Source organism: Dreissena polymorpha, chromosome 15, assembly GCF_020536995.1.
Source record: "Dreissena polymorpha isolate Duluth1 chromosome 15, UMN_Dpol_1.0, whole genome shotgun sequence".
NCBI lineage: Eukaryota > Metazoa > Mollusca > Bivalvia > Myida > Dreissenidae > Dreissena > Dreissena polymorpha.
In genome coordinates, this window is record NC_068369.1 from 40,349,076 (window position 1) to 40,362,007 (window position 12,932).

At 35.4% G+C, this 12,932-nt stretch overlaps 1 protein-coding gene across 4 annotated transcripts in view; it reads right to left on the minus strand.

Moving 5' to 3' along the window:
• Positions 1 to 876: 876 nt before the first annotated feature.
• LOC127859820 (proprotein convertase subtilisin/kexin type 7-like) overlaps positions 877 to 12,932 on the minus strand; it is a 39,314-nt gene continuing 27,258 nt past the window's right edge. For all 4 annotated transcript variants that reach the window (XM_052397326.1, XM_052397325.1, XM_052397323.1 and 1 more), the window contains 7 exons: positions 11,690 to 11,797; positions 11,013 to 11,118; positions 10,155 to 10,311; positions 8,185 to 8,279; positions 6,529 to 6,625; positions 5,187 to 5,295; positions 877 to 4,459 (listed from right to left, as the gene is read on the minus strand). In XM_052397326.1, coding sequence (XP_052253286.1) covers positions 4,079 to 4,459; positions 5,187 to 5,295; positions 6,529 to 6,625; positions 8,185 to 8,279; positions 10,155 to 10,311; positions 11,013 to 11,118; positions 11,690 to 11,797 — 1,053 coding nt within the window. In that variant the 3' untranslated portion in view covers positions 877 to 4,078. The remainder of the gene's footprint in view (positions 4,460 to 5,186; positions 5,296 to 6,528; positions 6,626 to 8,184; positions 8,280 to 10,154; positions 10,312 to 11,012; positions 11,119 to 11,689; positions 11,798 to 12,932) is intronic.

Genomic DNA, 12,932 nt, shown 5'->3' on the forward strand with positions numbered 1-12,932 from the left:
GTTTTTTAACATATCTCAAACAAAATTTGGAAATTTAGTACGATTAAGGGACTATTAATTCATCCACAAATGTACAGAAAATATAAAATCACCACCAATTTGGAAACACCACCAATTTGTAAACGCGATGACACAATCACCACCAATTTGGAAAGACAATGACCAATATAAGTTGTGACATGGTGCAATAGTTTATGGTGGATTAAATAGACTTTTTTGCATGTTTGCAAAAGAGGTTTTTCCACTGTAGTGCATGTAAGGTTGCTTCACAATATAAGGTATGGAGGTAAACTCTCGTGTTTAAAGATAAAGGCATTTCCAAAGAAGACTGTTTAAAGTAAAAAATATATGGTAAACCATTTTTTTATTATAATAGTATGTTTCAAGTAAAAGTGTACAATAAAACCATGTTAAATTATGTTGCACAGAATTATTATCCAGAAGTATCTGTATTTTTGCTAAGGAAACCCTCACATTTTCTAGTTAATATTGTATATTTTGTTTGGTGTATGAAAAAGGGCTATTGTTATTCCAGTAGTCATACAATACTATTATAGTTATACATTATACAACTGTTATCTGATAAAAAATGTATACATGCACAACGAAATATAGATCAGGACTGAGACACTGACTGTGATACTTTTGGCTGTCTGCTTATTATAGAAAATTAGGTTTGGCAGAACAAAATTATACAACTACCATGCTTAAGAAGTAGTATCATCTCTTGTTCTTTTTATTTTTTTATTTTATGCTTTTATTATTTGTTTCAATGCCTCACTAAAGCTGCATATATATATATATGTATATATATATATATATATATATATATATATATATATATATATATATATATATTTAATTCATTTAATTCCATAAGATGCCTACTTTTAATTTACATCAGCTCAAATGTGACAGTCAAAACACAATAAATGTATCAATGACAAGTTTTTATCTTTGTTTGGTAAATTACAATTACGATACCATATCAAATTTATTATCAGCTATGGATACTTACATAAAGGTCTGCCAAGCATTGTTTAGGGTATAAGAGTGCTTTTACAAGAACGCACAATTACTTTCTTACTTGCCAATGGCTAAACACATATTGTTGTATGGTCAATAAACACAAAAAACTTCCTCTTTATCCAATAATACACGCGCTTTATAGTAAATTGTATGATTTTATTGATTTTTTAAACAGAAAACACTTGCTGCAAATACAGTTTTTCTAATCTGAATGTTGAATATAATATGCATGAGTGGCATCTGAAAATATGTAAGCTGCTTGACTGTTACCAGTTATTTCTTAGATTTCAAAGCACCTACAATAATTTTAATACAGTTCACTCAAATATTACACAAATCGATAATCCTAAAACATTACAACATGTGTGTAAGGTACAACTAATAGCTGTAGAAAATTTTCACCAAAATATGTGAGTTAAAAACAATTTGTGAGGGATGTTTTCTACCATATTTACCAATTCATTGCAACTTTCTACAACGCACATAGCACCAGACAGTTCCAGGACATAGCCCTCATGTCTCACATGCATATAGCACCAGACAGTTCCAGGACATAGCCCTCATGTCTCACATGCATATAGCAACAGACAGTTCCAGGACATAGCCCTCATGTCTCACATGCACATAGCACCAGACAGTTCCAGGACATAGCCCTCATGTCTCACATGCACATAGCAACAGACAGTTCCAGGACATAGCCCTCATGTCTCACATGCATATAGCACCAGACAGTTCCAGGACATAGCCCTCATGTCTCACATGCATATAGCACCAGACAGTTCCAGGACATAGCCCTCATGTCTCACATGCATATAGCACCAGACAGTTCCAGGACATAGCCCTCATGTCTCACATGCACATAGCACCAGACAGTTCCAGGACATAGCCCTCATGTCTCACATGCACATAGCAACAGACAGTTCCAGGACATAGCCCTCATGTCTCACATGCATATAGCACCAGACAGTTCCAGGACATAGCCCTCATGTCTCACATGCATATAGCACCAGACAGTTCCAGGACATAGCCCTCATGTCTCACATGCATATAGCACCAGACAGTTCCAGGACATAGCCCTCATGTCTCACATGCACATAGCACCAGACAGTTCCAGGACATAGCCCTCATGTCTCACATGCACATAGCAACAGACAGTTCCAGGACATAGCCCTCATGTCTCACATGCATATAGCACCAGACAGTTCCAGGACATAGCCCTCATGTCTCACATGCATATAGCACCAGACAGTTCCAGGACATAGCCCTCATGTCTCACATGCATGAAGTATATGTGTACTTTCCAAATGTATCTATATTTAATGTAAAAGGTTTAACATGTAGTATGCATTTAAATAGGGGCTTCATTTTAATAAACTGCACATGGTAACTGCTTTTAAAATGATGCTTAACCCACCAGTGTCTGTTCTGATGTCATATTATTTTAACAAAACAAGACAAAGAAAACTCAGAAATGTGGTGAAATTTCACACCAAATCATGTATTTCTGTTAAAAACAATATATGTATTTTAATAAAGAAATGGACTAGATACTTAAATAAAGAGGACTAGATAAAAATCATTACAAGCAAATTAAGTCAAACCTTTAAAACAATCTACATGAAGTTCTAAAACAACATATTGCTAGGCACCAAGTCAAACCACAGCCCCTGTACAAAGAAAATAGTTCAATACATTCTTAAATGGCATATTATAGATAAAAACATCACTTTCATTTTGATATTGATTGTTATATTCATTGCAGGGAAGACGCATCACTTCAAGATGCATACGATTTCTTCAAAAAATCAAACCTATTATACCAGTAAAGTAAACGTTTTAAATGAAAAATCTACATGAAAATAAATTATAAGCACATACCATGATGACAATACATGTACACCTAAAATTTGTGTTGGAAGACTAGATTGAATTAAAACATGTTACCACAATAAATTAATACTGCAACATCTACACAGTTTATCTGGCATGTATAAAAAGGAAACAAGAAATCAACAAATGTAACAGACCACAAGTATCCAAATTACACATGTTTGGACACAAACAAAAGGCTTCTAGCATTTAAATAGGAGTTGAGACCACACAATATATAGACAAACCAATCAGTGTAAATACCAACAGACAATTGCAATGTTTTATGCATCCCACCTTATTGTATCAAAATAACATGGATTTGGAGTGTGATATCAAATAAACAAAGAAATGTCTTCAACATATCACAGCACATATTGCAAGGGGAAATATAAAACCTACATCAAAACAATAGCGTCCGACTCTTTTTGGTAAAAACACATTCTGCTAGTAGTATCAACATCAAAGCTCTTGTCTTAAAACACAAACAGCAAAGTTCTGCAACTTCAAATTTTCAAACTCTACTATTGAAAACCAGACATAACCAATCCACCTCCAAAAAGCACATTCTTTAGTATTAAGAATATTGACGTTTAATCAACATCATGGCACATGTAAAAAATCTAATCAATACAATATTATAAAACTTAAAACTAGTAAAACACAAATATGTTATTATAAATATTAACTGTTGAGCTAAACATTACATGTATATAAAAGTTGGATTTCTAATCACCCAATTACATGTTAAAAAAAGATAACATACAGTTCAAAACGTTTACTTAATACACACTAAACTATACTATCCTTATTCACTTACACAAAACACATAGGCACTACAAACTAATTAAAAGGTGTCTTTAAAAGTGTCATAATGTTTACAAACCAAATTGCATCCAAAAAAGTCAATAACTTTCAAATTATTCTACAAAATCATCGACTCATCATTTTTTTTATTGCACATGCATAGCAATTAAGCTAATTTAAAAACAACAACAACAACAACACATGCATACAATTCATGATTATTATAGAGCCATTGGTTATGAAAGTGATTGTCAGTGAATGGAAACTAAGCCTTTACCACTAATTGAGGAAAAGTTTAACTTATAAAGCCCAGATAAGTCGATACATTCAATTATCACTCAACAGTACATAAACAATAAATAAATATAAAATACTATGAATTGTGTGCATTGCTATTAAAAGACGTTTCCTCTTCATTGTCAGTTTCCATAGAAACCCCATCATGACTAGAATCAAAAACTTCTATGGCACTGTTTGACCTTACAGTGCTAAGGTCAAGGTCATATTGAGCAAGGTCACAGTTAATAAGAGCCTGCAGCTCTATGCTTGAGCATTCATTCTGCAGAAGACCAGCGGTTTCTGTTGTTTCTACATGTGTATCACCATAGAGATGAGTTTGAGCAAGTCTGTGTGCTCGTATTATTAGTTTCCTGGTTCTTGACTGTTCCTTTTTTTCTTCTTTGTAACACAGAATGTACTCAAACGTTTCATAGATGGCAAAGGCAAAGCAGAAACACCCAATCATCAAGATGATCTGAAATACAACAGAAATTTGATACATATATTGGGTTTTATGTAGGCAGACATCTGCTTTTCATGCTGGGTAAAATTCTGTGGGGCATGTGATTTTTTGTCGGACACAATTTTTTCTTGTATTTCATGGGTCCACTTAACCACGAAATTAACTGTTTTAGAAACATCTGCGTCCAAATTCTTTCTTTAGACATAATAAAGAATCCACAAATTACATTTCCAAACGTTTTTGCCTGATTTGATCATTGGTGTCAACTACATTAAATTAATCCACAGTATCTTCCAGAAAAATCTTAGAGACAGAATGACTAGACATTAAGGATTCTGGTTATTACGTTCCATTATACTGGGATCATTATTTTCTAAAATCTTACAACGAAATTTAAGTCCTTAGAAATATCACTTTTTTGAAATCTACCATAAACTATTAATTATTGAACAAAACTACTTCGCGAAACTCTTTAAGGTTGAAATCATGAAACTCTTAAAAGTGTTAATTCATGAAAATCTTTATGGCATTAATTCATTAAACTTTTTAGAGTTTAATTCATGAAATTCTGTAGGGTAACAATCTGAAACTCTTAAAAAAAATTTTTAATCACAAATAAGATGCAGCAATACTACACTTGTTGAAAGAAAGCATATAATAATCTTTGTTCAACAAAGGCACTATTTGTTTCTTTAAGTTTTGGAGGATTTTGTTCAAGCACCTTAGTTTTTGTACCAACCTTGAGTGTTTTGACTGAGACGCTGGTATCAGGGGAGGCTGTCACAGGAGGAGGAGGGCATCGAGGGTTCTTGTTCAGAGTTCCACTGTAAATAGCTTCATTGACAGACCTGAAAATACAGGCAGATGAGCAGGTAAATTCCTACTACCGGTATGCTATGATGTTACTAGGCCAATTAACCTTCAACCTTGATTGTCTGCACCTGTGTATCAACTTTATATTGTATTGAAAACTCTGTTAAAAAATAATCTTCAAAGCTTCAAATATACAAACATCAGGGGTTTTAATATTTGTGATAAAAGGGTAACAACTAAATGTGCATGTAAATATTGTCAAGGGCTTGATGTGCTCAACCAGATACGTGTAAGTTTTTGTAACTGAATTTCATTTTAAAAAATGCATGTTTTTTTCCAAGAATCTTTTCTCTTTCATTTACATTAAAGGGGCCTTTTCATGTTTTGGTAATTTGTCAAATTAAAAAAAAAAAGTTTCAGATTTGCAAATTTTCATTGTAGTTTTGATATTTGTGAGGAAACAGTAATACTGAACATTAACCATTCTCTAAAATATCCATTATATGCATCCTTTAACAATTTAAAAACCTGAAAATTATAAAGCTTTGCAACGTGAAACTATTGAATAATTTGGAGAGTTCTGTTGTTGTCGTTATATTTTGTGACACTATGAGGATTGCTTATACAAAGTTGAAAATACATCATATTTTCTATGAGCATGGATGGCAGAGTGGTCTAAGCTTTAGACTTTTACTCCAGGGGTCAGTGGTTCGAGCCCTGTTGAAGGTTACTTTTTTTTCTTTCTTTAATTTTATTCTTGTTTTTACTGGAGCTTTTTAGATCCTATATTCACATGCATCAATATAAAGCATTTAATGACAAACTTCAATACATGCCGAAATCTGTGAAAAAGTTCCTTTAATAGGGCTTACAGTATAATTATATAAAGCCACTACCGAGTCTCATGTACATTACACATCAGATTCAATGTTTTGAGTTGGGACACTTTGTGTTGTCAAAGTAAGCAATGTATATACATGTACAGTCATTTGAGCCTCACTCTAGAAAAACAAAACCAGGCTTAAAGCATTTGTGCAGTGTCTCTCCACATCAGCCTGTGCAGTCCCACAGGCTAATTAGGGAGGACATTTTCTGTCTAGACTTGATTTTTGTTAAGAAGAGACTTTCTTTAACCAAAAACTTCCATTTAAGCAGAAAGGGTCGTCCCTGATAAGCCTATGCACACTGCACAGGCTCATCTGGGACGACACTTTTGGCACATGCATTAAACCCAGTTTTTCCAGAGCATGGCTTATATACACTCATACCTTTTCCTAGCTTGAAACTGCTCAGAAGTCATTGGAGTACCAAATATCTTCAGTGTCCAGCTAACTAGCCTGCCTTGAGTATAGACCTGGGCATCATCTGAGGAATTATATTGACATCCTTCTCATCATCACACTGATAATATAAGCTGCGTTCTAAAAAAACTGGGTTTAATACATGTGCGTAAAGTGTAATCCAAGATTAACCTGTGCAGTCTGCACAGGCTAATCAGGGATGACACTTTCCTCTTTTATATTTTCTGTTTAAACAAAGTCTCTTCTTAGCAAAAATCTAGTTTAGGCGGAAAGTGTCGTCCCTGATTAGCCTGTGCGGACTGCACAGTCTAATCTGTGACAACACTTTACTCACATGCATTATACCCAGTTTTCTCAGAACACGACTCATATCTACTTAATAATTATTGACAAACGTTTTGGTGTCTCATAATCAAATAACTAGAGTTGGTTATATTTAAATTTGAAGCCAGAGATTTAAACCATAGAATTAACAAGCTTTGAAAACTTCTTGTTTAACTTCATGTTACGTTAAGGCCATGTAACTTTTAAAATTAAAATGCAGTTATTTAATGAAGGGTTAAGACATTAATGCACAAGCAAGCGAAATGCTTAATGTCAGACACTTAATTGGGGCATTAAAGCCATAGGCTTATTGAACTACTCATGAGTTCATTCCCTGGGTAGGACCAGTCCTTAGTGTCTTTGAAGGACATTTATTTATTTTGAGTTAAGCAATGAAAACATTCCACATTGACAACCAAGCATTCATTCACAGTATCCACCAAGGTCTGTGTTATAGAGAATAGCAGGTTACTGCCTGATCTTTTTGTATTATAGCAGGCAAGGCTAAGAATTATATAACAGCGAGGCTTGCTGAGCCGTTATTTTATTTAAGCTGAGCCTGATATATTACAAAACGATCAGGCGGTTACCTGTTTTTCTGTTTATCATACCACTGACACCACTCATCCCGTTATCATACCTCTCCGTCCCAATTTTTAAAGATACAATAAAAAAACGCAACAACACTGCATTTTTAGTGGGAAAGAATATGATTTGTAACGTTTTACCTTTTAATAATGACATCACAAGCACCTGCGCCTTATATTTGTATTTTTGCAGTTTATGTTGCCTTTTGTATCAAAAATACATTACCCATTGGTATCAAAAGGTTTATTTGGTTAAATCTGATTTTATTTTATTAAAAATGAAGACTTTATAGTCATTCCAAGTAAAACGACCCACCTCCAATTATCGACTGATACAACAACTTCCTGTTGAACTGATACAAAAAGTAATATCAGACAATATAATATCAGACAGATATCAATGTAGCGGTATGATAAACTGAGTTTCCAGGTGCCCACTGTGGTCTCGCAATAAATAAAGAACATTTGTGAGGTGCTTTGGTAAAAACAGTCTAATGCATGTGTGTAGTTCCCATAGGCTAATCAGGGATGAAACTTTCCACATTTATTGTATTTTTCGTTTCAAGGACGTCTCTTAATAACAAAATTCCAGTTAAGGCAGAAAAAGTAGTCCCAGATTAACCTGTGCAGACTGCACAGGCTAATCTTGGATGACAATTTATACACATACATTAACCCCCGTTTTCCTAGAGCATGCCTTCACAGTACCCACCGAGGTCTGTGATGGTGAGTTTCCATGTGCCGACTGGCGTCTCACCCCAGCACCGCACTGTGGAGAATGTCCAGCCATTGAACCCAGCGCTTGAACTGGAACATGCACCAGTAAGACAAATATACCAGGGTCTGATGTTCCCCAAGCATTACAACTTGAGAATAGTAAAGTAATGTGGAACTGTGATTGGACAGTATGTCTGAACACATCATGAGAGAAATTATTAAATAATTTATAATACAAGAACAACAACACATCTTGCATCAGAAAGATGCCCATCTTAAGATTCACCAATTTAAACTTGAAAACCAAAAGTGTCAATATTCTGTAAACAGTTTTCTTCTTTGTTATTGTTCATTTCAAGAATTCTTTTGATGCCAATATAACAAAATTCAGCTGAACTGACATTGACACAATTCAGTTGAGAATAAACAGTTATGACACTACATGAAGATTACAAAGAGGCCAACAAAATTCTGAATAAATTATTTTCTTGTCTAGAGTGTGATCTTTGCTTTAACAAAATATGAAATTATTAGTACAATAACTGCCAAAAAGTGATAAGTATCATACACTAATATTTCCTTATGTACAAGAGTGAACTTTCTTATTTAAAATGCATGCACTTAAACCAGTATTGAACTGTTTTATTTTATAAAAGATAAGATTGTAAATTTTAGTCAAATTCCCTGAATTTTCAATATTATCTTTTTTGGCAAATTGTTTCCACCTATCACTGAGTCTCCAAGTCTGTTAAGTCATTTGCCTCCTATGAAGTTATAACAACAGAACCACTCTGAGTATTTCAGATTTATTCTGGGAAAACTGGGCTTAATGCATGTATGCAAAGTGTCATCCAAGTTTAGACTGTGCAGTTTGCACAGGATCATCTAAGACAACACTTTCAGACTACACAGAATTTACCTTAGGAAGAGACCTCCTTTAAACAGAAACAAGGGCTGTTTGTAAAACATGCATGCCCCCCATTTAGGCTGTCAGTTGTAGTGGCAGCCATTGTGTGAATACGTTTTTGTCACTGTGACCTTGACCTTTGACCTAGTGACCTGAAAATCAATAGGGGTCACCTGCCAGTCATGATCAATGTACCTATGACGTTTCATGATCCTAGGCGTAAGCTTTCTTGAGTTATCATCCGGAAACCATTTTACTGTGTCAAGTCACCGTGACCTTGACCTTTGACCTAGTGACCTGGAAATCAATAGGGGTCATCTGCGAGTCAAGATCGATGTACATATGAAGTTTCATGATCCTAGGCCTAAGCTTTCTTGAGTTATCATCCGGAAACAATTTTACTGTGTCAAGTCACCATGACCTTTGACCTAGTGACCTGAAAATCAATAGGGGTAATCTGCGAGTCATGATCAATGTACCTATGAAGTTTCATTATCCTAGGCGTAAGCGTTCTTGAGTTATCATCTGTAAACCATTTTACTGGTTCGAGTCACTGTGACCTTGACCTTTGACCTAGTGACCTGAAAATCAATAAGGGTCATCTGCGAGTCATGATCAATGTACCTATGAAGTTTCATGATCCTAGGCATAAGCGTTCGTGAGTTATCATCCGGAAACCATTTTACTGGTTCGAGTCACCGTGACCTTGACCTGTGACCTAGTGACCTGAAAATCAATAGGGGTCATATGCGAGTCATGATCAATGTACCTATGAAGTTTCATGATCCTGGGCGTAAGCGTTCTTGAGTTATCATCCGGAAACCATTCGGTGGACGGACCTACGGAGGGACTGACGGATGGACGGACCGACCGACATGTGCAAAACAATATACCCCCTCTTCTTCGAAGGGGATCATAAAAAATAAATAAATCAGAAGGTGTGGTCCACGATTAGCCTGTACAGACTGCACGGGCTAATCAGGGAGTACACTTAAGGCACATGCATTAAGCCCAGTTTTCCCAAAAATCAGCTCAAAAACTGTTCCACTAAGACCTACTTGTCTTTTCTCCTACTGGCACCAATGACAGACACTGTGCCATGTGGGGACATTAGTCTCATCTCCAGCAGACCTCTGTGGGGATGCTGCAAGGTCAAGGTGACATACACTGTCTCCACTATGTAGAGGTCAAATCCATCAGCATCCTGCTGCGTGACTAAAAATAATATGTAATGATTTCACATTTATCTGTGTTATCCTTCCGTTGTTGCCTGGGAAAACGGTCTGAATGCATGCGCATAAAGTGCCATCCCAGATTTACCTGTCCAGTGCACACACACTAATTGGAATGACACTTTCCCCCTTAAAAGGAAGAAACTTCCTTCAAACAAAATAATCCATAAAAGCAGAAAAAGTTGTCCCTAATAAGCCTGTGCGGACTGCACAGGCAAATCTGGGACAAACTTTCGGCACATGCATTTAGTCTGTTTTACCAAAGCAGGGCTCATTTATTAAAACATTTATAAAACTCTACAAGCCCTGATAACATCTTGATACCAGCTATGAGAGTATTTTATTGAAATACTGATTATAAATTGAGCTGATTAAAATTTAACACTGGACAAGGAACAACCAAATGACAAAATAAACTAAATGCCACATGAAAAGTGTGTCCCTCTCAGTAACTCGCAGTCTGTTAAGGTTTTATCCTATTTGCTGCTCATCAGTAACTAAGGATTGGAAATGAAGCCCTTAAAACTTGAATTTAGTAAGAACGGTCTTAAATTAAATTTAACTTTCTAAGGGACCACAAATGCGTAAAAATATGTATCTAAGTGGTAAAGGGTTAAGAATGGACCTCAGAAGATTAAAAAAACTCTGGAATGAGCTTTAAGGTATATAAATGCAGATTCGTACCATTGTATGACACAACCAGTGGATTATTTGTAGATTTTGAAATTGGAAGGTAAACATCCTTCTGGGAGAAAGAAAAAGACGTCTGCCAAGGCACTTGATCCCATATCTACAAAATATCAAGAAATACAGTTCATTACTATTATATGTTAATATTAAATTGTCATCTGTTCAATAATTTACTTATGAGATGAATACTAGTATTTGACTTTAAAAAAAGATTATATTCAAGAGTGATGGACATTCTTTACATGAAACAGCATTTGATAATTACTGTACATTAAAAAAATACATAGCCTCTACTTAACAACAAATAAATAAAAAAGTATTATTATATAACGTATTTTTTTTAAAGCTTTAAATTATTAATACATGTGTATTCAGATGTATTCAATCACACGAAAACAATTGTTTATTGCAAAAATGGATAAAATATGCTACCTACCAAAATATTCCACTAACATACTAGCAGTGTGCATAAGTGAATCAGAGACAACACTTTCTGCTTTTATGGTATTGTTTGTTTAAAAGAAGTCTCGTCTTTATGGAAATCCAGGTAATGTGCAAAGTGTCGTCCCTGATAAGTCTGTGCAGACTTCACAGGCTAATCTGGGACAAAACTTTACGCACATGTATTATTTCTTAAAGCAGGGCTCAATTTTAAGGAATTAACAACTTACGGAGGCTGCACTGGTCAGTCTCCAGGCGTTCATGAGTCCGAAGCCATGCTTGTTTGAGTGCCACAGTCCAGCAGCATTCTTCTGCCAATGGGCCATGTCTACATCAACCTGCAAATATTGTGTATCAGTTATATATAGTGTGAGGTATAGCAGCGGTAACAAAGTCACATACTTAAATATTGGAAATATTTCTTTGTCTTTAGAATACAGCTTTCACCAGGGCAGATCAAATCTACAAGAAGACGTGTCCATAGAGCATGGATGCCTGCATGTCCGCTTTTGTCTTAAAACTCTGGTTATGTCACAAACAAGATGTTCATAGCCAAAAATGTGATGTTTCACCTTTGAGGTAATGAGACAGGCGATACTTGGTACATTCAGTTTCCTAATGGTAATCATTTCTGGTGCATTATTTGTACACTGGATATGAATGACAACGTAACAGTCTGGTAGTCATTTCTGGTATGTTATTTATACACTGGATTTGAATGACAACGTCACAGTCTGTACAAGCTCCATCACCTCATGGTGGTCATAAGTGGTTAGTTATTTTAACATATCAAAATAAATGACTTAGTTTCAGCTCAAAGGTTTTTCAAGGCTGAGTATATATAATAAAGTAAAACTGTAAATTTTGAAATGTTAGGAACGAAATTGAGGAAAAAACTTTTGCAATTGGAAATATGATCCAATAACCGTTAGAAATAGAAAATCAGTATAATATAGAGACAGGAAACATAACTTGCACACACAGAAGAAAGACAGTCAGATGGACCGGCAGAAGGACATATAGACAGACAGTGTGACTGCTATGCCACTTTCTTCAAAGGGGGCATAATTAAAAATCCAGTTTGGTGGAAAGTGTCGTCCCTGATAAGCCTGTGGGAATTGCACCGGCTAATCTAGGACAATACTTTAGGCACATGTATTAAGCCCATTTTTCCCAGAGCGAGGCTAATTTGTTGCCCTTCTTAATGTTTACCCTGAGAGCTGTCAGTATGATGATATACTGTACATCCCTCCACGTGAGAAATGGCTTATCCTGAGAGCTGTAAGTATAATGATGTACTGTACATCCCTTCACGTGAGAAATGGCTTTCCCTGAGAGCTGTCAGTATAATGATGTACTGTACATCCCTCCATGTGAGAAATGGCTTACCCTGAGAGCTGTCAGTATAATGATGTACTGTACATCCCTCCACGTGAGAAATGGCTTACCCTGAGAGCTGTCAGTATAATGATG